We start from the raw sequence: 21,855 nt of genomic DNA on the forward strand, positions 1-21,855 counted from the left end.
GTGTTTATAATGTTAAGGTTTCATTAATGTATGTAATTTAATAATTAGACAATTCTACAACAATAATCTTTGTTCTTTATTATTTCTCACAGAAGGGATGTTGGTTAGAAAAGAAGTGAAGCCCTGAGTTTGTGTGATTTCACACTCAGTCGTGAGCGGTGGCAGGAATTATAGACACACGGCAGGTATCTGATACTCGTGTAAATGTCCAGCAACTGAGAACAAACAACAAATCATTACCATGTAAAGAGCACAGAGGAGACCGATGTAGAGCTTCACCTGCTGATCACATGATTATAAACAGTTTTATAATGAAGTAATAATCTACATTTTAATCTTTAAACTCTGAAGTGCTGCTGCTGGGGCGAGAAGCTCCACGGCTAAACATCAGACTTTCACTGTTTGTATTTTCCCAGATGTTCTCGGGAGATGATGAGCCTCTGGATCTGAGCGGTGCCTTCATAAATCTGAGGAGAGGAACACAAGCGTAAGCACACAGGGGTCGGATCTAAACATGTACGTGTTGGATGTGTTAAACAGGAAGTCCATGTTGAAAAGTGAGCCGTCGTTCTGGAAGCTTCTCTCACTGACCTGATAGATCTTGGCGTCTCTCATCAGCTTCTCGACAGGATATTCGCTGTTGAATCCGTTTCCTCCGAATATCTGCACGGCGTCACACGCCACCTGGTTAGCGATGTCGCCGGCGTAGGCCTTAGCGATGGAGGCATAGTAAGTGTTCTTCCTGCCCTCATCCACTTCCCATGCTGCTCTCTGATAGGCCAGTCGGGCGAGCTCCACCTTCATCGCCATCTCGGCCAGCATGAATGACACAGCCTGGTGCTGCAGCACAGAGACAAGAAACAGAGCTGAAACACCTTCAACATGGACGACTCTTCTTCCTCCTCCTCTACCCTACTGTGCCCCACACCATGGAGCTTTAAACACACACATCTCTGATCACATTAAATGATATTTTCACATCACAATAATAAGTTCTTCATCATCATCATCACCAACTCATAACACTAATATATTTATAAACACACTGGAGGTAAAAATGATTTTGTACATTTTCTCACTGACAAACAATCAGTCAGTAATTTTAGTGTTGGTTTATTTTAACAGTGACAGACTGAAAAACAACAAAATCCAGAAAAAAGTTACACACTGATTTGTATTGTAATGAGTGCAGTAAGTATTTAACCCCGGGGCAAAACATGACTTAATACTTGGTGGCAAAACTGTTGTTGACACTCTGGTCAGGCGTCTCAGCTCCCTCCAAAGATTTTGTATGGGATTACGGTTTAGAGACTGTCTGGGCTGCTCCAGGACCTTACTGTGACTTGGCCGTGTGTTTTGGGTCACTGTCATGCTGGAATACTGATTCACGACCCATTCTCAATGTGGTGAAGTTGTCCTGTCCCCTTAAATCACCCCAAAGCATAACGTTTCGGTACTCGGGGTCATAGGCAGCCGTCCTCCTCCTCCAAACACTGCAAGTTGAGTTGGTACCAAAGAGCTGGGTTCTGACCAGGACACGTTCACCCAGTTCTCCTCTGAATCATTCAGATGTTTCCTGCTGAACTTCAGACGCTCCTGTACATGAGCTTTCTTCAGCAGGACGACCTTGTGGGTGCTGCAGGAGTTCAGTCCTTCATGCCGTTGTGTGTTACCACTTATTGTCTTGGTGACTTTGGTCCCAGCTGCTGTGAGATCATTAACAAGATCCTCCTGTAGTTCTGGGATGATTCCTCACCATTCTCATGATCACTGAAACTCCACACGGTGAGTGAACAAACTTGCAAAATCAGCAGGGGAGCAAATAATCCCATCCCCCCCCCCCACCCCCCCCCACCCCCCACTGTATTTATATAAGACTCTAGGTTGTTGATGGTAAGGGTCTCTGAATCACAGCAGACTCTGGGATATGGAGAAGAAAGAACTTCACTGTGCTGGAGTGTTTATGTGACAAATAAAGGCTTCTTCTTCTTTTAAGCTTTAATACTAAATCAACACTAATGAAATAAATAAATCAGTTTAAGATTAAAGCACACAGACAGTTACTACAGTCATTTACTACACAAACTTAATCAGTGTTGTTGAATGTGAGTGATTTTAAACATAGTATTTGTACATGAACATAATGGAGACTCTCCATGTGACTGATCTACAGTTCAGTACCTCAGCGATAAACCGACCGAAGGTTTTCCTCTCCAGGGAATATTTAGTGGCTTCATCCAGTGCTCTCTGTGCGAGACCCGTCGCTCCTGCAGCTACCTGCAACACACAAGAACCCAGCTAGAACCCAGCTCTGTAGATGAAGCTGTTCTGTAGTGTGTGTGTGTGTGTGTGTGTGTGTGTGTGTGTGTGTACAGGAAGAACATGTTACTATTAGAGTCTAATAAGTGAAGGTTATATGTATTGATATATTTTAACCCAGAATAAATTAAATTAAACACAGGGTGGTCTTACAGGGGGGCGTGTCTTGTCAAAGGCTCCCATGGCGATTTTAAACCCCGCCCCCTCTCCAATCAGCACATTCTCTTTAGGGATCCTGACGTCCTCGAAAGTGATGCCGCGAGTGTCTGAGCACCTCTGGCCCATGTTCATCTCCTGCACACAGGAATAAACACCAACGTGGACAAAAACAACAATAAACCCTTTACTGAAAAATTCACTATGCAAGATATTTAAAGGAGCTCATTATGACAAGCCCCGCCCAGTCGATTTACAGCAGGTCAGCCCCGCCCAGTCGATTTACAGCAGGTCAGCCCCGCCCAGTCGATTTACAGCAGGTCAGCCCCGCCCAGTCGCATAACGACCCTGTCTGATTGAATGATTTACAGAACACTGGACATTGTGGAAATAAACACTCACCTTCCTGCCGATTTGAATCCCAGGAGTGTCGGACTCCACGATGAAGCCTGTGAAAGCTTTACTGGCCGGGCATTTAGGGTCAGGGACGGTCCGGGCGAGGAGGAAATACCTACACACACACACACACACACACACACACACACACACACACACACACAGTTAACAAGAGCACAAAGACTTCTTTACACGTGTTTGGCACAAAACACAGGAAACTACAACAGATTTTTAGAAGACAAAATTCTTCATGAGTTTTTGTGTCACCAAAAACTTCACTTTGTGTGTTGATTAGAGTCGGTCATGTGAGCAGAGCTGTGAGTGTGATACTGCCCCCTACTGACACATTACACTCACTTCCTGCTTTACAATCAGTTGTAGTCTGAAAAAAGTTTATTATACTCTTAACTGGATCACGACCAGAACGAGTGAACGCACCAGTTTGCTTTTCCTCCGTTGGTGATCCACATCTTCTGACCGTTGACAACGTACTCGTCTCCTTTCTTCTCAGCTCGAGTCTTTATTCCTGCGACATCAGAGCCTGCGCCTGGTTCAGTCACACAGTACGCCTGTAACACACACACACACACACACACACACACACACACACACACACACAGCAGTTACACACACTACAGCACTACACAGAGCAGTAGTGGACTGGTTATGAAGGTGTGTGTAGTGATGGGATTTCATACAGGAGACAGAACACTTACACACATCAGAGGCTCCTCGGTCATCCTGCCCAGATATTTCTTCTTCTGTTCATCGTTACCAGCAATAATGACCGGCATTTGCTGTGAGAACACAAACATTTAGCACAGAGATTATACAGTTAATTACTTATTAGAAAGAATAAATGCAGGATGGTTTCTGTCTTGGCTTCAGAGCAGATGATGATAAAGTAACTGGTGGAGCATCCAATCATTTATACACAGTTCTCTACAGAGTTTCTGAGCTGGGGGGAGAACAGAGACGTGGCCTCGAGGAGGAAAAGAAAAACATTCAAAACCTCAAATCAATCTAATCTTATCTTTTTTAAAAAAAAAAAAAAAGTCTAATCCCAAATACTTTAAAAGGGCCAAAGGAAGTCTGCCTCTGTTCCAGACTCACCACAAGTGTCAGTGTGTCAGTGTTAATCCTGCGTTTGATCGGTGAGTAAATGTTATATCTGTGAACTGTAACTCACTCCAAGAGAGTTGGCCTCGATGGCGGTCTGAACCCCTGTGCAGCCGTACGCCAGCTCCTCTGTGATCAGACACGCATCAAAACTAGACAACCCGAGACCACCTGCAAATAAACAACATGAACCAACATGAGTGTATGAGTGAGCAACACTCCGTGAGGATGCAGTGTGTGTGTGTGTACGCGTGTGTGTGTGTTGGCCCACCACACTCCTCAGGGATGTGAGCGTTCATCAGACCAAGCTCCCATGCCCTCTTGATCAGAGGAACTGGATACTGTAAAGGTAACAAACACATCAGAAACGCACTTTAATAGTAGACTGGTGTGTGTATGTGTGTGTGTGTGTGTGTGTGTGTGTGTGTGTGTGTGTGTGTACTCACTTCCCCACTCTTGTCATACTCCAGAGCGACAGGGATGATCTCCTCTCGTGCAAACTTCCGGGACACCTCCTGGAACTCCTTCTGCTGCTCAGTCAAATCTGTCCAACACAAAAAACAGAGGTAGAGGAGAAAGATAAAGGAGGTCCACCAGAGACCAGAGGCTGTGGTATCATCTTAATGTCACACATCAGCATGCTGAGAAACTGTGTGTGTGTGCAGCCTGTAGTGTGTACAGTGTGTGTGTGTGTGTGGCCTGTAGTGTATACAGTGTGTGTGTGTGCAGCCTGTAGTGTGTACAGTGTGTGTGTGTGTGGCCTGTAGTGTATACAGTGTGTGTGTGTGCAGCCTGTAGTGTGTACAGTGTGTGTGTGTGTGTGGCCTGTAGTGTATACAGTGTGTGTGTGTGCAGCCTGTAGTGTGTACAGTGTGTGTGTGTGTGTGTGTGTGTGTGCGGCCTGTAGTGTATACAGTGTGTGTGTGTGCGGCCTGTAGTGTATACAGTGTGTGTGTGTGCGGCCTGTAGTGTATACAGTGTGTGTGTGTGCAGCCTGTAGTGTATACAGTGTGTGTGTGTGTGTGTGCAGCCTGTAGTGTATACAGTGTGTGTGTGTGTGTGTGCAGCCTGTAGTGTATACAGTGTGTGTGTGTGTGTGCAGCCTGTAGTGTATACAGTGTGTGTGTGCAGCCTGTAGTGTATACAGTGTGTGTGTGCAGCCTGTAGTGTATACAGTGTGTGTGTGTGCAGCCTGTAGTGTGTACAGTGTGTGTGTGTGTGTGGCCTGTAGTGTATACAGTGTGTGTGTGTGTGCAGCCTGTAGTGTGTACAGTGTGTGTGTGTGTGTGGCCTGTAGTGTATACAGTGTGTGTGTGTGCAGCCTGTAGTGTGTACAGTGTGTGTGTGTGTGTGTGTGTGGCCTGTAGTGTATACAGTGTGTGTGTGTGGCCTGTAGTGTATACAGTGTGTGTGTGTGTGCGGCCTGTAGTGTATACAGTGTGTGTGTGTGTGCGGCCTGTAGTGTATACAGTGTGTGTGTGTGCGGCCTGTAGTGTATACAGTGTGTGTGTGTGCGGCCTGTAGTGTATACAGTGTGTGTGTGTGCGGCCTGTAGTGTATACAGTGTGTGTGTGTGCGGCCTGTAGTGTATACAGTGTGTGTGTGTGCGGCCTGTAGTGTATACAGTGTGTGTGTGCAGCCTGTAGTGTATACAGTGTGTGTGTGCAGCCTGTAGTGTATACAGTGTGTGTGTGCAGCCTGTAGTGTGTACAGTGTGTGTGTGTGTGTGGCCTGTAGTGTATACAGTGTGTGTGTGTGCAGCCTGTAGTGTGTACAGTGTGTGTGTGTGCAGCCTGTAGTGTGTACAGTGTGTGTGTGTGTGTGTGTGTGTGTGCGGCCTGTAGTGTATACAGTGTGTGTGTGTGCGTGCAGCCTGTAGTGTATACAGTGTGTGTGTGCAGCCTGTAGTGTATACAGTGTGTGTGTGCAGCCTGTAGTGTATACCGTGTGTGTGTGCAGCCTGTAGTGTATACCGTGTGTGTGTGCAGCCTGTAGTGTATACCGTGTGTGTGTGCAGCCTGTAGTGTATACCGTGTGTGTGTGCAGCCTGTAGTGTATACAGTGTGTGTGTGCAGCCTGTAGTGTATACAGTGTGTGTGTGCAGCCTGTAGTGTATACAGTGTGTGTGTGCAGCCTGTAGTGTATACAGTGTGTGTGTGCAGCCTGTAGTGTATACAGTGTGTGTGTGCAGCCTGTAGTGTATACAGTGTGTGTGTGCAGCCTGTAGTGTATACAGTGTGTGTGTGCAGCCTGTAGTGTATACAGTGTGTGTGTGCAGCCTGTAGTGTATACAGTGTGTGTGTGTGTGTGTGTAGCCTGTAGTGTATACAGTGTGTGTGTGTAGCCTGTAGTGTATACAGTGTGTGTGTGTGTGTGTGTGTGTGTGTGTGTGTGCAGCCTGTAGTGTATACAGTGTGTGTGTGCAGCCTGTAGTGTATACAGTGTGTGTGTGTAGCCTGTAGTGTATACAGTGTGTGTGTGTAGCCTGTAGTGTATACAGTGTGTGTGTGTGTGTGTGTAGCCTGTAGTGTATACAGTGTGTGTGTGTAGCCTGTAGTGTATACAGTGTGTGTGTGTGTGTGTGTGTGTGTGTGTGTGTGTGTGCAGCCTGTAGTGTATACAGTGTGTGTGTGTGTGTGTGTGTGTGTGTGCAGCCTGTAGTGTATACAGTGTGTGTGTGTGCAGCCTGTAGTGTATACAGTGTGTGTGTGTGTGTGTGTGTGCAGCCTGTAGTGTATACAGTGTGTGTGTGTGTGTGTGTGTGTGTGTGTGCAGCCTGTAGTGTATACAGTGTGTGTGTGTAGCCTGTAGTGTATACAGTGTGTGTGTGTGTGTGTGTGTGTGTGTGTGTGTGCAGCCTGTAGTGTATACAGTGTGTGTGTGCAGCCTGTAGTGTATACAGTGTGTGTGTGTAGCCTGTAGTGTATACAGTGTGTGTGTGTAGCCTGTAGTGTATACAGTGTGTGTGTGTGTGTGTGTAGCCTGTAGTGTATACAGTGTGTGTGTGTAGCCTGTAGTGTATACAGTGTGTGTGTGTGTGTGTGTGTGTGTGTGTGTGTGCAGCCTGTAGTGTATACAGTGTGTGTGTGTGTGTGTGTGTGTGTGTGCAGCCTGTAGTGTATACAGTGTGTGTGTGTGCAGCCTGTAGTGTATACAGTGTGTGTGTGTGTGTGTGTGTGCAGCCTGTAGTGTATACAGTGTGTGTGTGTGTGTGTGTGTGTGTGTGTGCAGCCTGTAGTGTATACAGTGTGTGTGTGTGTGTGTGTGTGTGCAGCCTGTAGTGTATACAGTGTGTGTGTGTGTGTGTGTGTGTGTGTGTGTGTGTGTGCAGCCTGTAGTGTATACAGTGTGTGTGTGTGCAGCCTGTAGTGTATACAGTGTGTGTGTGTGTGTGTGTGCAGCCTGTAGTGTATACAGTGTGTGTGTGTGTGTGTGTGTGTGTGTGCAGCCTGTAGTGTATACAGTGTGTGTGTGTGTGTGTGTGTGTGTGTGCAGCCTGTAGTGTATACAGTGTGTGTGTGTGTGTGTGTGTGTGTGTGTGCAGCCTGTAGTGTATACAGTGTGTGTGTGTGTGTGTGTGTGTGTGTGTGTGTGCAGCCTGTAGTGTATACAGTGTGTGTGTGTGTGTGTGTGTGTGTGTGTGTGTGTGTGTGCAGCCTGTAGTGTATACAGTGTGTGTGTGTGTGTGTGTGTGTGTGTGTGTGTGCAGCCTGTAGTGTATACAGTGTGTGTGTGTGTGTGTGCAGCCTGTAGTGTATACAGTGTGTGTGTGTGTGTGTGCAGCCTGTAGTGTATACAGTGTGTGTGTGTGTGTGTGCAGCCTGTAGTGTATACAGTGTGTGTGTGTGTGTGTGCAGCCTGTAGTGTATACAGTGTGTGTGTGTGTGCAGCCTGTAGTGTATACAGTGTGTGTGTGTGTGTGTGTGTGCAGCCTGTAGTGTATACAGTGTGTGTGTGTGTGTGTGTGTGCAGCCTGTAGTGTATACAGTGTGTGTGTGTGTGTGTGTGTGCAGCCTGTAGTGTATACAGTGTGTGTGTGTGTGTGTGTGTGTGTGTGTGTGCAGCCTGTAGTGTATACAGTGTGTGTGTGTGTGTGTGTGTGTGTGTGTGCAGCCTGTAGTGTATACAGTGTGTGTGTGTGTGTGTGTGTGTGTGCAGCCTGTAGTGTATACAGTGTGTGTGTGTGTGTGTGTGTGTGCAGCCTGTAGTGTATACAGTGTGTGTGTGTGTGTGTGTGTGTGTGCAGCCTGTAGTGTATACAGTGTGTGTGTGTGTGTGTGTGCAGCCTGTAGTGTATACAGTGTGTGTGTGCAGCCTGTAGTGTATACAGTGTGTGTGTGTGTGTGTGTGTGTGTGCAGCCTGTAGTGTATACAGTGTGTGTGTGTGTGTGTGTGTGCAGCCTGTAGTGTATACAGTGTGTGTGTGTGTGTGTGTGTGCAGCCTGTAGTGTATACAGTGTGTGTGTGTGTGTGTGTGTGTGCAGCCTGTAGTGTATACAGTGTGTGTGTGTGTGTGTGTGTGTGCAGCCTGTAGTGTATACAGTGTGTGTGTGTGTGTGTGTGCAGCCTGTAGTGTATACAGTGTGTGTGTGCAGCCTGTAGTGTATACAGTGTGTGTGTGTGTGTGTGTGTGTGTGTGTGTGCAGCCTGTAGTGTATACAGTGTGTGTGTGTGTGTGTGTGTGCAGCCTGTAGTGTATACAGTGTGTGTGTGTGTGTGTGTGTGCAGCCTGTAGTGTATACAGTGTGTGTGTGTGTGTGCAGCCTGTAGTGTATACAGTGTGTGTGTGTGTGTGTGTGCAGCCTGTAGTGTATACAGTGTGTGTGTGTGTGTGTGTGTGCAGCCTGTAGTGTATACAGTGTGTGTGTGTGTGTGTGTGTGCAGCCTGTAGTGTATACAGTGTGTGTGTGTGTGTGCAGCCTGTAGTGTATACAGTGTGTGTGTGTGTGTGCAGCCTGTAGTGTATACAGTGTGTGTGTGTGCAGCCTGTAGTGTATACAGTGTGTGTGTGTGCAGCCTGTAGTGTATACAGTGTGTGTGTGTGTGTGTGTGTGTGTGCAGCCTGTAGTGTATACAGTGTGTGTGTGTGTGTGTGTGCAGCCTGTAGTGTATACAGTGTGTGTGTGTGTGTGTGTGTGTGCAGCCTGTAGTGTATACAGTGTGTGTGTGTGTGTGTGTGTGCAGCCTGTAGTGTATACAGTGTGTGTGTGCAGCCTGTAGTGTATACAGTGTGTGTGTGCAGCCTGTAGTGTATACAGTGTGTGTGTGCAGCCTGTAGTGTATACAGTGTGTGTGTGTGTGTGTGTGTGTGTGTGTGTGTGCAGCCTGTAGTGTATACAGTGTGTGTGTGTGTGTGTGTGCAGCCTGTAGTGTATACAGTGTGTGTGTGCAGCCTGTAGTGTATACAGTGTGTGTGTGTGTGTGTGTGTAGCCTGTAGTGTATACAGTGTGTGTGTGCAGCCTGTAGTGTATACAGTGTGTGTGTGTGTGTGTGTGTGTGTGTGTGTGTGTGCAGCCTGTAGTGTATACAGTGTGTGTGTGCAGCCTGTAGTGTATACAGTGTGTGTGTGCAGCCTGTAGTGTATACAGTGTGTGTGTGCAGCCTGTAGTGTATACAGTGTGTGTGTGCAGCCTGTAGTGTATACAGTGTGTGTGTGTAGCCTGTAGTGTATACAGTGTGTGTGTGTGTGTGTGTGCAGCCTGTAGTGTATAGTGTGTGTGTGCAGCCTGTAGTGTATACAGTGTGTGTGTGCAGCCTGTAGTGTATACAGTGTGTGTGTGTGTGTGTGTGCAGCCTGTAGTGTATACAGTGTGTGTGTGCAGCCTGTAGTGTATACAGTGTGTGTGTGCAGCCTGTAGTGTATACAGTGTGTGTGTGCAGCCTGTAGTGTATACAGTGTGTGTGTGCGTGTGTGCGGCCTGTAGTGTATACAGTGTGTGTGTGCGTGTGTGCGGCCTGTAGTGTATACAGTGTGTGTGTGCGTGTGTGCAGCCTGTAGTGTATACAGTGTGTGTGTGCGTGTGTGCAGCCTGTAGTGTATACAGTGTGTGTGCAGCCTGTAGTGTATACAGTGTGTGTGCAGCCTGTAGTGTATACAGTGTGTGTGTGTGTGTGTGTGTGTGTGTGTGCAGCCTGTAGTGTATACAGTGTGTGTGTGTGTGTGTGTGTGTGTGCAGCCTGTAGTGTATACAGTGTGTGTGTGTGTGTGTGTGTGTGTGCAGCCTGTAGTGTATACAGTGTGTGTGTGTGTGTGTGTGTGTGCAGCCTGTAGTGTATACAGTGTGTGTGTGTGTGTGTGTGTGTGCAGCCTGTAGTGTATACAGTGTGTGTGTGTGTGTGTGTGTGTGCAGCCTGTAGTGTATACAGTGTGTGTGTGCAGCCTGTAGTGTATACAGTGTGTGTGTGTGTGTGTGTGTGTGTGTGTGTGTGTGTGTGCAGCCTGTAGTGTATACAGTGTGTGTGTGTGTGTGTGTGTGCAGCCTGTAGTGTATACAGTGTGTGTGTGTGTGTGTGTGTGTGTGTGTGTGTGTGTGTGCAGCCTGTAGTGTATACAGTGTGTGTGTGCAGCCTGTAGTGTATACAGTGTGTGTGTGCAGCCTGTAGTGTATACAGTGTGTGTGTGCAGCCTGTAGTGTATACAGTGTGTGTGTGCAGCCTGTAGTGTATACAGTGTGTGTGTGTGTGTGCAGCCTGTAGTGTATACAGTGTGTGTGTGCAGCCTGTAGTGTATACAGTGTGTGTGTGTGTGTGTGTGTGCAGCCTGTAGTGTATACAGTGTGTGTGTGTGTGCAGCCTGTAGTGTATACAGTGTGTGTGTGCAGCCTGTAGTGTATACAGTGTGTGTGTGCAGCCTGTAGTGTATACAGTGTGTGTGTGCAGCCTGTAGTGTATACAGTGTGTGTGTGCAGCCTGTAGTGTATACAGTGTGTGTGTGTGTGTGTGTGCAGCCTGTAGTGTATACAGTGTGTGTGTGCAGCCTGTAGTGTATACAGTGTGTGTGTGCAGCCTGTAGTGTATACAGTGTGTGTGTGCAGCCTGTAGTGTATACAGTGTGTGTGTGCAGCCTGTAGTGTATACAGTGTGTGTGTGCAGCCTGTAGTGTATACAGTGTGTGTGTGCGTGTGTGCGGCCTGTAGTGTATACAGTGTGTGTGTGCAGCCTGTAGTGTATACAGTGTGTGTGTGCAGCCTGTAGTGTATACAGTGTGTGTGTGCAGCCTGTAGTGTATACAGTGTGTGTGTGCAGCCTGTAGTGTATACAGTGTGTGTGTGCAGCCTGTAGTGTATACAGTGTGTGTGTGCAGCCTGTAGTGTATACAGTGTGTGTGTGCAGCCTGTAGTGTATACAGTGTGTGTGTGCAGCCTGTAGTGTATACAGTGTGTGTGTGCAGCCTGTAGTGTATACAGTGTGTGTGTGCAGCCTGTAGTGTATACAGTGTGTGTGTGCAGCCTGTAGTGTATACAGTGTGTGTGTGCAGCCTGTAGTGTATACAGTGTGTGTGTGCAGCCTGTAGTGTATACAGTGTGTGTGTGCAGCCTGTAGTGTATACAGTGTGTGTGTGCGTGTGTGCGGCCTGTAGTGTATACAGTGTGTGTGTGTGCGTGTGTGCGGCCTGTAGTGTATACAGTGTGTGTGTGCAGCCTGTAGTGTATACAGTGTGTGTGTGCGTGTGTGCGGCCTGTAGTGTATACAGTGTGTGTGTGTGCGTGTGTGCGGCCTGTAGTGTATACAGTGTGTGTGTGTGCGTGTGTGCGGCCTGTAGTGTATACAGTGTGTGTGTGTGCGTGTGTGCGGCCTGTAGTGTATACAGTGTGTGTGTGTGCGTGTGTGCGGCCTGTAGTGTATACAGTGTGTGTGTGCGTGTGTGCGGCCTGTAGTGTATACAGTGTGTGTGTGCGTGTGTGCGGCCTGTAGTGTATACAGTGTGTGTGTGCGTGTGTGCGGCCTGTAGTGTATACAGTGTGTGTGTGCGTGTGTGCGGCCTGTAGTGTATACAGTGTGTGTGTGCGTGTGTGCGGCCTGTAGTGTATACAGTGTGTGTGTGCGTGTGTGCGGCCTGTAGTGTTTACAGTGTGTGTGTGCGTGTGTGCGGCCTGTAGTGTATACAGTGTGTGTGTGCGTGTGTGCGGCCTGTAGTGTTTACAGTGTGTGTGTGCGTGTGTGCGGCCTGTAGTGTATACAGTGTGTGTGTGCGTGTGTGCGGCCTGTAGTGTATACAGTGTGTGTGTGCGTGTGTGCGGCCTGTAGTGTATACAGTGTGTGTGTGCGTGTGTGCGGCCTGTAGTGTATACAGTGTGTGTGTGTGTGTGTGTGGCCTGTAGTGTATACAGTGTGTGTGCGTGTGTGCGGCCTGTAGTGTATACAGTGTGTGTGTGCGTGTGTGCGGCCTGTAGTGTATACAGTGTGTGTGTGTGTGTGTGTGGCCTGTAGTGTATACAGTGTGTGTGTGTGTGTGTGGCCTGTAGTGTATACAGTGTGTGTGTGTGTGTGTGGCCTGTAGTGTATACAGTGTGTGTGTGTGTGCGGCCTGTAGTGTATACAGTGTGTGTGTGTGTGTGTGTGTGTGTGTGTGTGTGTGGCCTGTAGTGTAAACAGTGTGTGTATTTGTGTGTACCGAAGGAGAACCCAGTGCTAGAACTCTTCACTAAAGGAGCTGCTCGAGCTGCACCACTGCTGAACCTCAAACCCGTCTGTACACCAACCTTTAACAACTACACACACACACACACACACACACACACACACACACACACACACACACACACACACACGCACACACACACGCACACGCACACAAATAAATATTACAGCCACATGACAATAGATTTTAGAGTGAGACAGGCAGATACACAGACAGACACAGAGAGAAAGACACAGAGAAAGACACAGAGAAAGAGAAAGAGAGAGAGACAGACAGACAGACAGCCAGAGGCAGACTCAGACACAGACAGACAGAGGCAGGCAGACAGCGGCAGGAACATCAGAGAAACAGACAGACAGAGAGACAGACAGACAGAGAAACAGACAGAGAGAAACAGACAGAGAGAAACAGACAGAGAGACAGACAGCCAGATTAGTATCAGATCCACTAGAACAGTGACTGAGACCCGAACACTTCTGGTATAAATAAAGGACTAAACGTAACAGATCTGATATAAACTGTTTATTTACAGATGAGTGATAAAGTTTATTATAAATATAATGTTACAGGTCACATAAGTTAGCCACATGCTAATCCTGTAGCTAGCGTTAAAAACGTCTCTGATTGGTTATTTATGAGGACTGTGGTATACAAACTGCTACAATTATTCATTAAGTTCCTCTTTTTGTGTTATTTACTCGATAATAAAGTGATAATTCGGTATTTTACCTTCAACAACATTGTTATGGTTTTCAGCTCAAAGTCGTGATGATGGTCTCGGCTGCAGGACCGAACTGCTCTCCGCCAATCACAGCACGGAATTTAATCACGTGACCCTGCGACACGTGACAAAGGTCACCCTCAGTGACTTTTGCCCTAAATCCTGTTCTGAGATAAAAACAAACCCTTTGTATTAAAATAAAGTGATAAAAAGTGTATTTGTGACATTATGGGATGTTTTAAATGGTCATTTTCGTCTTGTTAGTTGTGAACCCTCACTGTTAGGTTTGTGTTGTTCCATAGTTTCATGGAGATCCAAGTACACTGGGAAACTGCAGCATCATCAGGTCATTTATTATCAGAATCAGAATCAGGTCGATAGGCCACGTGTGTTGGTGTTAACACACAGGGGGAATGTGGTTCCAGCTGCTTGGGACTCTCAAAAGTACACACATAAATAACACTATACTATACAATACACACATAAATAACACTATACTATACACACATAAATAACACTATACAATACACACATAAATAACACTATACTATACAATACACACATAAATAACACTATACAATACACACATAAATAACACTATACTATACAATACACACATAAATAACACTATACTATACTATACACACATAAATAACACTATACTATACAATACACACATAAATAACACTATACTATACAATACACACATAAATAACACTATACTATACAATACACACATCAATAACACTATACTATACAATACACACATAAATAACACTATACTATACAATACACACATAAATAACACTATACAATACACACATAAATAACACTATACTATACACACATAAATAACACTATACTATACAATACACACATCAATAACACTATACTATACAATACACACATCAATAACACTATACTATACAATACACACATAAATAACACTATACTATAGAAGACAAAACAGACTATACAAGTGTGTGTATGTGTCTGCGTATGTGTGTGTATGTGTTTGTGTATGTATGCATGTGTATGTGTGTTTGTGTGTGTGTATATGTCTGTGTGTGTGTGTGTGTATGTGTGTGTGTGTGTACTGCTCCTTTTATCCTCCCTAGCAGTTATGTTGGATTGTGTTGATCTTGTTTGTTTAAGATACTGTTGTTGTTGTTGTTTTTAAGCGTATGAAGCATATGAAGAGTAAATAAAACACACTAATGAAGTTACAAACCGAACTCAGTAACACACACACAGTTTTTTTTTATTAATGCAAAAGACAAACATAAATACACATTTTGTTCAATGCCATACATCAAGAGGTATCAGTCACATTGGTTACCAGAAAAGAAAAGAAAGGAAAAAAGTTACAAAAACTTGAATTCTTTTAAAATATCACATGTTTTCTGAGCTTTTTTGTTTTTTTACTTTCTCCAGAAGATTACTGTATAACTTAAATATAAATCATTAATAAAATGGGACAGATGTGGTTTACAAAGGGCCCACTTTGTTTTGTGTAGATGGTGCTTTCCTAATAGAATGAATAGTTGTATAATAGTTGAATAGTTGTATAATATATTGCTCATTATTTTCCAAATGATCTCCCTCTAAATAAAAAACACACACACACCAATTCCTACCACACAACCCAATTTTCTACTAATATAATTTTCCACATCCTTCCAAAAAAGTCTTGAGTAGATACGATGATAAACAGATGCAAAATTGTTTCCTTTTCCTGAACACAAAATTCCAAGCATAAGAGATATTAAGCTTAAATCTTTCCGAAACATGTTTAACAGAATAAATCCTAAGTAGAATTTTGTAAGACACCTCCTTCATTTTATTGTTGACACAAAACCTGTTCACACACAGAGAGATAAATGCAAATCTATGGCCACGTCATCAGTGTTACGTCACGCCTCCAGGGCGGAGCTTCCTTTGTACCCGGAAGTTGTTGACAGGTAGTAGGTGGTGATACGGGAGTGTATTTGGTGTAAACACAGTTATTACTGAACCGGGCAGAAGACGCGTGTGTGTGCGTGTGTGTGCGTGTGCGTGTGTGTGTGCGTTGAGCTGTAATCCAGTACAGACACACAGTATAACACCGTGATGCCGTCCCCGGACCCACACCTGCTCCTGGGCAGAATCCGCTTCATCAGCAGCTGTATTGAGGCGTTCAGGACAAGTCGGTGTTTACCGGACAGTCTGTGCTTCGTGCCCCAGGAAGTGTGTTATAAAATCTGTAGAGACTCTTCATCATCCAGCTCGGCGCCCAGCTCTTCCTCCTCCTCCTCCTCAGGGCCAACAGGGGGAACTGCTGTAATCCCAGTGTGGGAAAGTCCACATCAGCCTCCCAACAAGAAGTCGTGTAAATTCACCTTGGAGCCGAAGAAAGGAGCCTGTATCAGGACCTCAGGGGAGGAATATTACAACAACCACGGGCTGTGGGTCAAGATCACTAAGGTAACTTATTATAACGGGTTATTAACCTGATTAACAACACTCACACTGCTGTTTGTACTGTAAACACTTCCGGGTCCGTGACGTCACTAAACCTCATACCGATCAACACATAAAGTAAAGAATAAAACACTTAGTGTACCGCAGTGACGTGCTTTATTCCGCTTATACTACAACCTTTTACTAATGATTACAACGGTTTAGTTAAACAAAGTTACAGCGTAATTATTAATTATTATTCACATCACTTCCTGTAGTGTGTTGTGTTGTCTATAAAAACTCATAACCTCAACAGTCTCTCTTTATTATCTCTCTTTATTTCTTTATTCTCTCTCCTTATATCTCTTTCTTTATATCTCTCTTTATCTATCTCTATTCTATCTTTATATATATATATATATATATATATATATATATATATATATATCTTTATTCTCTCTCTTTATTCTTTCTCTTCAAGTTAATAAGAGAAAATAATCTCAGCTTTTTGCAGAGAAACACAAAGATACAGTGTTAGTGTAGTGTGTTAGTGTAGTGTATTAATGTAGTGTATTAGTGTAGTGTGTTAGTGTAGTGTGTTAATGTAGGGTGTTAGTGTAGAGTATTAATGTAGTGTGTTAGTGTAGTGTGTTAGTGTAGTGTGTTAGTGTAGTGTGTTAGTGTAGTGTATTAGTGTAGTGTGTTAGTGTAGTGTGTTAATGTAGGGTGTTAGTGTGTTAGTGTAGTGTGTTAGTGTAGTAGATGTAGTGTGTTAGTGTAGTGTGTTAGTGTAGTGTGTTAGTGTAGTAGATGTAGTGTGTTAGTGTAGTGTGTTAGTGTAGTGTGTTAGTGTAGTAGATGTAGTGTGTTAGTGTAGTAGATACAGTGTGTTAGTGTAGTGTGTTAGTGTAGTAGATGTAGTGTGTTAGTGTAGTAGATACAGTGTGTTAGTGTAGTGTGTTAGTGTGTTAGTGTAGTGTGTTAGTGTGTTGGTGTAGTGTGTTAGTGTAGTGTGTTAGTGTAGTGTGTTGGTGTAGTGTGTTGGTGTAGTGTGTTAGTGTAGTGTGTTAGTGTGTTAGTGTAGTGTGTTAGTGTAGTAGATGTAGTGTGTTAGTGTAGTGTGTTAGTGTAGTGTGTTAGTGTAGTAGATGTAGTGTGTTAGTGTAGTGTGTTAGTGTAGTGTGTTAGTGTAGTAGATGTAGTGTGTTAGTGTAGTAGATACAGTGTGTTAGTGTAGTGTGTTAGTGTAGTAGATGTAGTGTGTTAGTGTAGTAGATACAGTGTGTTAGTGTAGTGTGTTAGTGTAGTAGATACAGTGTGTTAGTGTAGTGTGTTAGTGTAGTAGATACAGTGTGTTAGTGTAGTGTGTTCGTGTAGTGTGTTAGTGTAGTGTGTTAGTGTAGTAGATGTAGTGTGTTAGTGTAGTGTGTTAGTGTAGTAGATGTAGTGTGTTAGTGTAGTGTGTTAGTGTGTTAGTGTAGTGTGTTAGTGTAGTGTGTTAGTGTAGTAGATACAGTGTGTTAGTGTAGTGTGTTAGTGTAGTAGATGTAGTGTGTTAGTGTAGTAGATACAGTGTGTTAGTGTAGTGTGTTGGTGTAGTGTGTTGGTGTAGTGTGTTAGTGTAGTGTGTTGGTGTAGTGTGTTAGTGTAGTAGATACAGTGTTAGTGTAGTAGATACAGTGTGTTAGTGTAGTAGATACAGTGTTAGTGTAGTAGATACAGTGTTAGTGTAGTAGATACAGTGTGTTAGTGTAGTGTGTTAGTGTAGTGTGTTAGTGTAGTGTGTTAGTGTAGTAGATACAGTGTGTTAGTGTAGTGTGTTAGTGTAGTAGATGTAGTGTGTTAGTGTAGTGTGTTAGTGTAGTGTGTTAGTGTAGTGTGTTAGTGTAGTGTGTTAGTGTAGTAGATGTAGTGTGTTAGTGTAGTAGATACAGTGTGTTAGTGTAGTGTGTTAGTGTAGTAGATGTAGTGTGTTAGTGTAGTAGATACAGTGTGTTAGTGTAGTGTGTTGGTGTAGTGTGTTGGTGTAGTGTGTTGGTGTAGTGTGTTGGTGTAGTGTGTTAGTGTAGTGTGTTAGTGTAGTGTGTTGGTGTAGTGTGTTAGTGTAGTAGATACAGTGTTGGTGTAGTGTGTTAGTGTAGTGTGTTAGTGTAGTGTGTTGGTGTAGTGTGTTAGTGTAGTAGATACAGTGTTAGTGTAGTAGATACAGTGTGTTAGTGTAGTAGATAGTGTTAGTGTAGTAGATACAGTGTGTTAGTGTAGTAGATACAGTGTTAGTGTAGTGTGTTAGTGTAGTGTGTTAGTGTAGTGTGTTGGTGTAGTGTGTTAGTGTAGTAGATACAGTGTTAGTGTAGTAGATACAGTGTGTTAGTGTAGTAGATAGTGTTAGTGTAGTAGATACAGTGTGTTAGTGTAGTAGATACAGTGTTAGTGTAGTGTGTTAGTGTAGTAGATACAGTGTTAGTGTATTAGATAGTGTTAGTGTAGTAGATGTAGTGTGTTAGTGTAGTAGATACAGTGTGTTAGTGTAGTGTGTTAGTGTAGTGTGTTAGTGTAGTAGATACAGTGTTAGTGTATTAGATAGTGTTAGTGTAGTAGATGTAGTGTGTTAGTGTAGTAGATACAGTGTGTTAGTGTAGTGTGTTAGTGTAGTGTGTTAGTGTAGTAGATACAGTGTTAGTGTAGTAGATACAGTGTTAGTGTAGTAGATACAGTGTGTTAGTGTAGTAGATACAGTGTGTTAGTGTAGTAGATACAGTGTTAGTGTAGTAGATAGTGTTAGTGTAGTAGATACAGTGTGTTAGTGTAGTAGATACAGTGTTAGTGTAGTAGATAGTGTTAGTGTAGTAGATACAGTGTGTTAGTGTAGTAGATACAGTGTTAGTGTAGTAGATACAGTGTTAGTGTAGTAGATAGTGTTAGTGTAGTAGATACAGTGTGTTAGTGTAGTAGATACAGTGTTAGTGTAGTGTGTTAGTGTAGTGTGTTAGTGTAGTGTGTTAGTGTAGTAGATACAGTGTTAGTGTATTAGATAGTGTTAGTGTAGTAGATGTAGTGTGTTAGTGTAGTAGATACAGTGTGTTAGTGTAGTGTGTTAGTGTAGTGTGTTAGTGTAGTAGATACAGTGTGTTAGTGTAGTAGATACAGTGTGTTAGTGTAGTGTGTTAGTGTAGTAGATACAGTGTGTTAGTGTAGTGTGTTAGTGTAGTGTGTTAGTGTAGTAGATACAGTGTTAGTGTAGTAGATACAGTGTTAGTGTAGTAGATACAGTGTGTTAGTGTAGTAGATACAGTGTGTTAGTGTAGTAGATACAGTGTGTTAGTGTAGTAGATACAGTGTGTTAGTGTAGTAGATACAGTGTTAGTGTAGTAGATACAGTGTGTTAGTGTAGTAGATACAGTGTGTTAGTGTAGTAGATACAGTGTGTTAGTGTAGTAGATACAGTGTTAGTGTAGTAGATACAGTGTGTTAGTGTAGTAGATACAGTGTGTTAGTGTAGTAGATACAGTGTGTTAGTGTAGTAGATACAGTGTTAGTGTAGTAGATAGTGTTAGTGTAGTAGATACAGTGTGTTAGTGTAGTAGATACAGTGTTAGTGTAGTAGATAGTGTTAGTGTAGTAGATACAGTGTGTTAGTGTAGTAGATACAGTGTTAGTGTAGTAGATACAGTGTTAGTGTAGTAGATAGTGTTAGTGTAGTAGATACAGTGTGTTAGTGTAGTAGATACAGTGTTAGTGTAGTAGATAGTGTTAGTGTAGTAGATACAGTGTGTTAGTGTAGTAGATACAGTGTTAGTGTAGTGTGTTAGTGTAGTGTGTTAGTGTAGTAGATACAGTGTTAGTGTATTAGATAGTGTTAGTGTAGTAGATGTAGTGTGTTAGTGTAGTAGATACAGTGTGTTAGTGTAGTGTGTTAGTGTAGTGTGTTAGTGTAGTAGATACAGTGTTAGTGTATTAGATAGTGTTAGTGTAGTAGATGTAGTGTGTTAGTGTAGTAGATACAGTGTGTTAGTGTAGTGTGTTAGTGTAGTGTGTTAGTGTAGTAGATACAGTGTGTTAGTGTAGTAGATACAGTGTGTTAGTGTAGTAGATACAGTGTTAGTGTAGTGTGTTAGTGTAGTGTGTTAGTGTAGTAGATACAGTGTTAGTGTATTAGATAGTGTTAGTGTAGTAGATGTAGTGTGTTAGTGTAGTAGATACAGTGTGTTAGTGTAGTGTGTTAGTGTAGTGTGTTAGTGTAGTAGATACAGTGTTAGTGTATTAGATAGTGTTAGTGTAGTAGATGTAGTGTGTTAGTGTAGTAGATACAGTGTGTTAGTGTAGTGTGTTAGTGTAGTGTGTTAGTGTAGTAGATACAGTGTGTTAGTGTAGTAGATACAGTGTGTTAGTGTAGTAGATACAGTGTGTTAGTGTAGTAGATACAGTGTTAGTGTAGTAGATACAGTGTGCTAGTGTAGTAGATACAGTGTGTTAGTGTAGTAGATACAGTGTTAGTGTAGTAGATACAGTGTTAGTGTAGTAGATACAGTGTGTTAGTGTAGTAGATACAGTGTTAGTGTAGTAGATACAGTGTGTTAGTGTAGTAGATACAGTGTGTTAGTGTAGTAGATACAGTGTGTTAGTGTAGTAGATACAGTGTTAGTGTAGTAGATACAGTGTTAGTGTAGTAGATACAGTGTGTTAGTGTAGTAGATACAGTGTGTTAGTGTAGTAGATACAGTGTGTTAGTGTAGTGTGTTAGTGTAGTAGATACAGTGTGTTAGTGTAGTAGATACAGTGTTAGTGTAGTAGATACAGTGTTAGTGTAGTAGATACAGTGTTAGTGTAGTAGATACAGTGTTAGTGTAGTAGATACAGTGTGTTAGTGTAGTAGATAGTGTTAGTGTAACTCAGGATTTAAACATGATGAACAGGTTGTAGAGTTAAACAACAATACAGCAGGCTACAGAAGGGATTTAAACTGATGTAGCGCTGGTCTGTGGCTCAGTGAGCCGCGCCTCTCTCTCTTCATTTGACTGTTTCATCTCCAGTGAAACTCAAATGTGCTTTATTTTCCTGCACGTTTAAAATGTCTCAGAACATGTGTGTGTGTGTGTGTGTGTGTGTGTGTGTGTGTGTGTGTGTGTGTGTGTGTGTGTGTGTGTGTGTGTGTGTGTGTGTGTGTGTGTGTGTGTGTGTGTGTGTGTGTGTGTAGGAGCAGATGGAACAGTACCGCAGTGGTGTGGATTTGGATGAAGGCTGGATTTTGGCTTGTAAACACACAGAAGGTGGAACTCGACTTGTTCCTGTTGAACATCCAGATTCAGTGAGCAGGCAGCAGCAGCTGTTCGGCTTCAACCACAAACCTTATAACAGGTGTGTGTGTGTGTGTGTGTGTGTGTCTGTGTGTGTGTGTGTGTGTGTGTGTGTGTGTGTGTGTGTGTGTGTGTGTGTGTGTGTGTGTGTGTGTGTGTGTGTGTTTAGGATAACTGATGTGTAATGTGTTGTTAGGTGGGAGGAGGTGGTGGATGCAGAAAACTGTTTCTATCTTGGAGCTCAACCCAAAATCGCAGAGCGAGACGAAGCTGCGGTGGAGAAACTCAGGTGAGTTCAGACCAGGTGATGAAGGAGACTTGTCTGTTTGTGCAGCTGTTAATGTGTGTTTGTGTGTTTGTGTTTGTGTGTTTGTGTTTGTGTGTTTGTGTTTGTGTGTTTGTGTTTGTGTGTTTGTGTTTGTGTGTTTGTGTTTGTGTTTGTGTGTTTGTGTTTGTGTGTTTGTGTTTGTGTGTTTGTGTGTTTGTGTGTTTGTGTTTGTGTGTTTGTGTGTACAGGTACATTCCTCCAACCTGGACATTTGAGTGTGATGAAGATCTGGTTCATTATTTTTATGACCATGTTGGGAAAGAGGATGAAAACCTAGGCAGCGTCAAACAGTGTGTGAACAACATTGATGTCTCCTCCTGCTCGGTATGTGCACACACACACACACACACACACACACACATACACACACATACACACACATGTTTGTGCAACTGCGTGTCCGTGTCTGTACAACTGCGTGTTTGTGTTTGTGCAACTGCG

General features: G+C 43.6%; 2 protein-coding genes across 4 annotated transcripts in view; one reads left to right on the plus strand and one right to left on the minus strand.

The window, feature by feature from the left end:
* Positions 1 to 63: 63 nt before the first annotated feature.
* acadm (acyl-CoA dehydrogenase medium chain) lies at positions 64 to 13,515 on the minus strand. Its single transcript, XM_047820701.1, has 12 exons — positions 13,362 to 13,515; positions 12,606 to 12,702; positions 4,437 to 4,534; positions 4,262 to 4,331; positions 4,061 to 4,161; positions 3,588 to 3,668; positions 3,310 to 3,440; positions 2,878 to 2,986; positions 2,473 to 2,613; positions 2,182 to 2,277; positions 592 to 840; positions 64 to 467 (listed from the first exon to the last, which is right to left on the minus strand). Exons 1-12 carry the CDS (start codon positions 13,371 to 13,373, stop codon positions 396 to 398), a joined length of 1,257 nt encoding a protein of 418 aa, XP_047676657.1. The 5' UTR covers positions 13,374 to 13,515; the 3' UTR covers positions 64 to 395.
* Positions 13,516 to 15,266: 1,751 nt separating this feature from the next.
* Positions 15,267 to 21,855, plus strand: part of hectd3 (HECT domain containing 3) — a 22,169-nt gene continuing 15,580 nt past the window's right edge. For 2 of the 3 annotated variants that reach the window (XM_027139012.2, XM_027139020.2), the window contains exons 1-4: positions 15,269 to 15,816; positions 20,987 to 21,147; positions 21,283 to 21,375; positions 21,603 to 21,738. In XM_027139012.2, the coding sequence (XP_026994813.1) occupies positions 15,463 to 15,816; positions 20,987 to 21,147; positions 21,283 to 21,375; positions 21,603 to 21,738 (744 nt within the window). In that variant the 5' untranslated portion in view covers positions 15,269 to 15,462. Of the gene's footprint in view, positions 15,817 to 20,986; positions 21,148 to 21,282; positions 21,376 to 21,602; positions 21,739 to 21,855 lie in introns of all 3 variants that reach the window. The other variant, XM_027139026.2, reaches the window with a different exon arrangement.

The sequence above is a fragment of the Tachysurus fulvidraco genome, chromosome 11 (genome assembly GCF_022655615.1).
Source record: "Tachysurus fulvidraco isolate hzauxx_2018 chromosome 11, HZAU_PFXX_2.0, whole genome shotgun sequence".
NCBI lineage: Eukaryota > Metazoa > Chordata > Actinopteri > Siluriformes > Bagridae > Tachysurus > Tachysurus fulvidraco.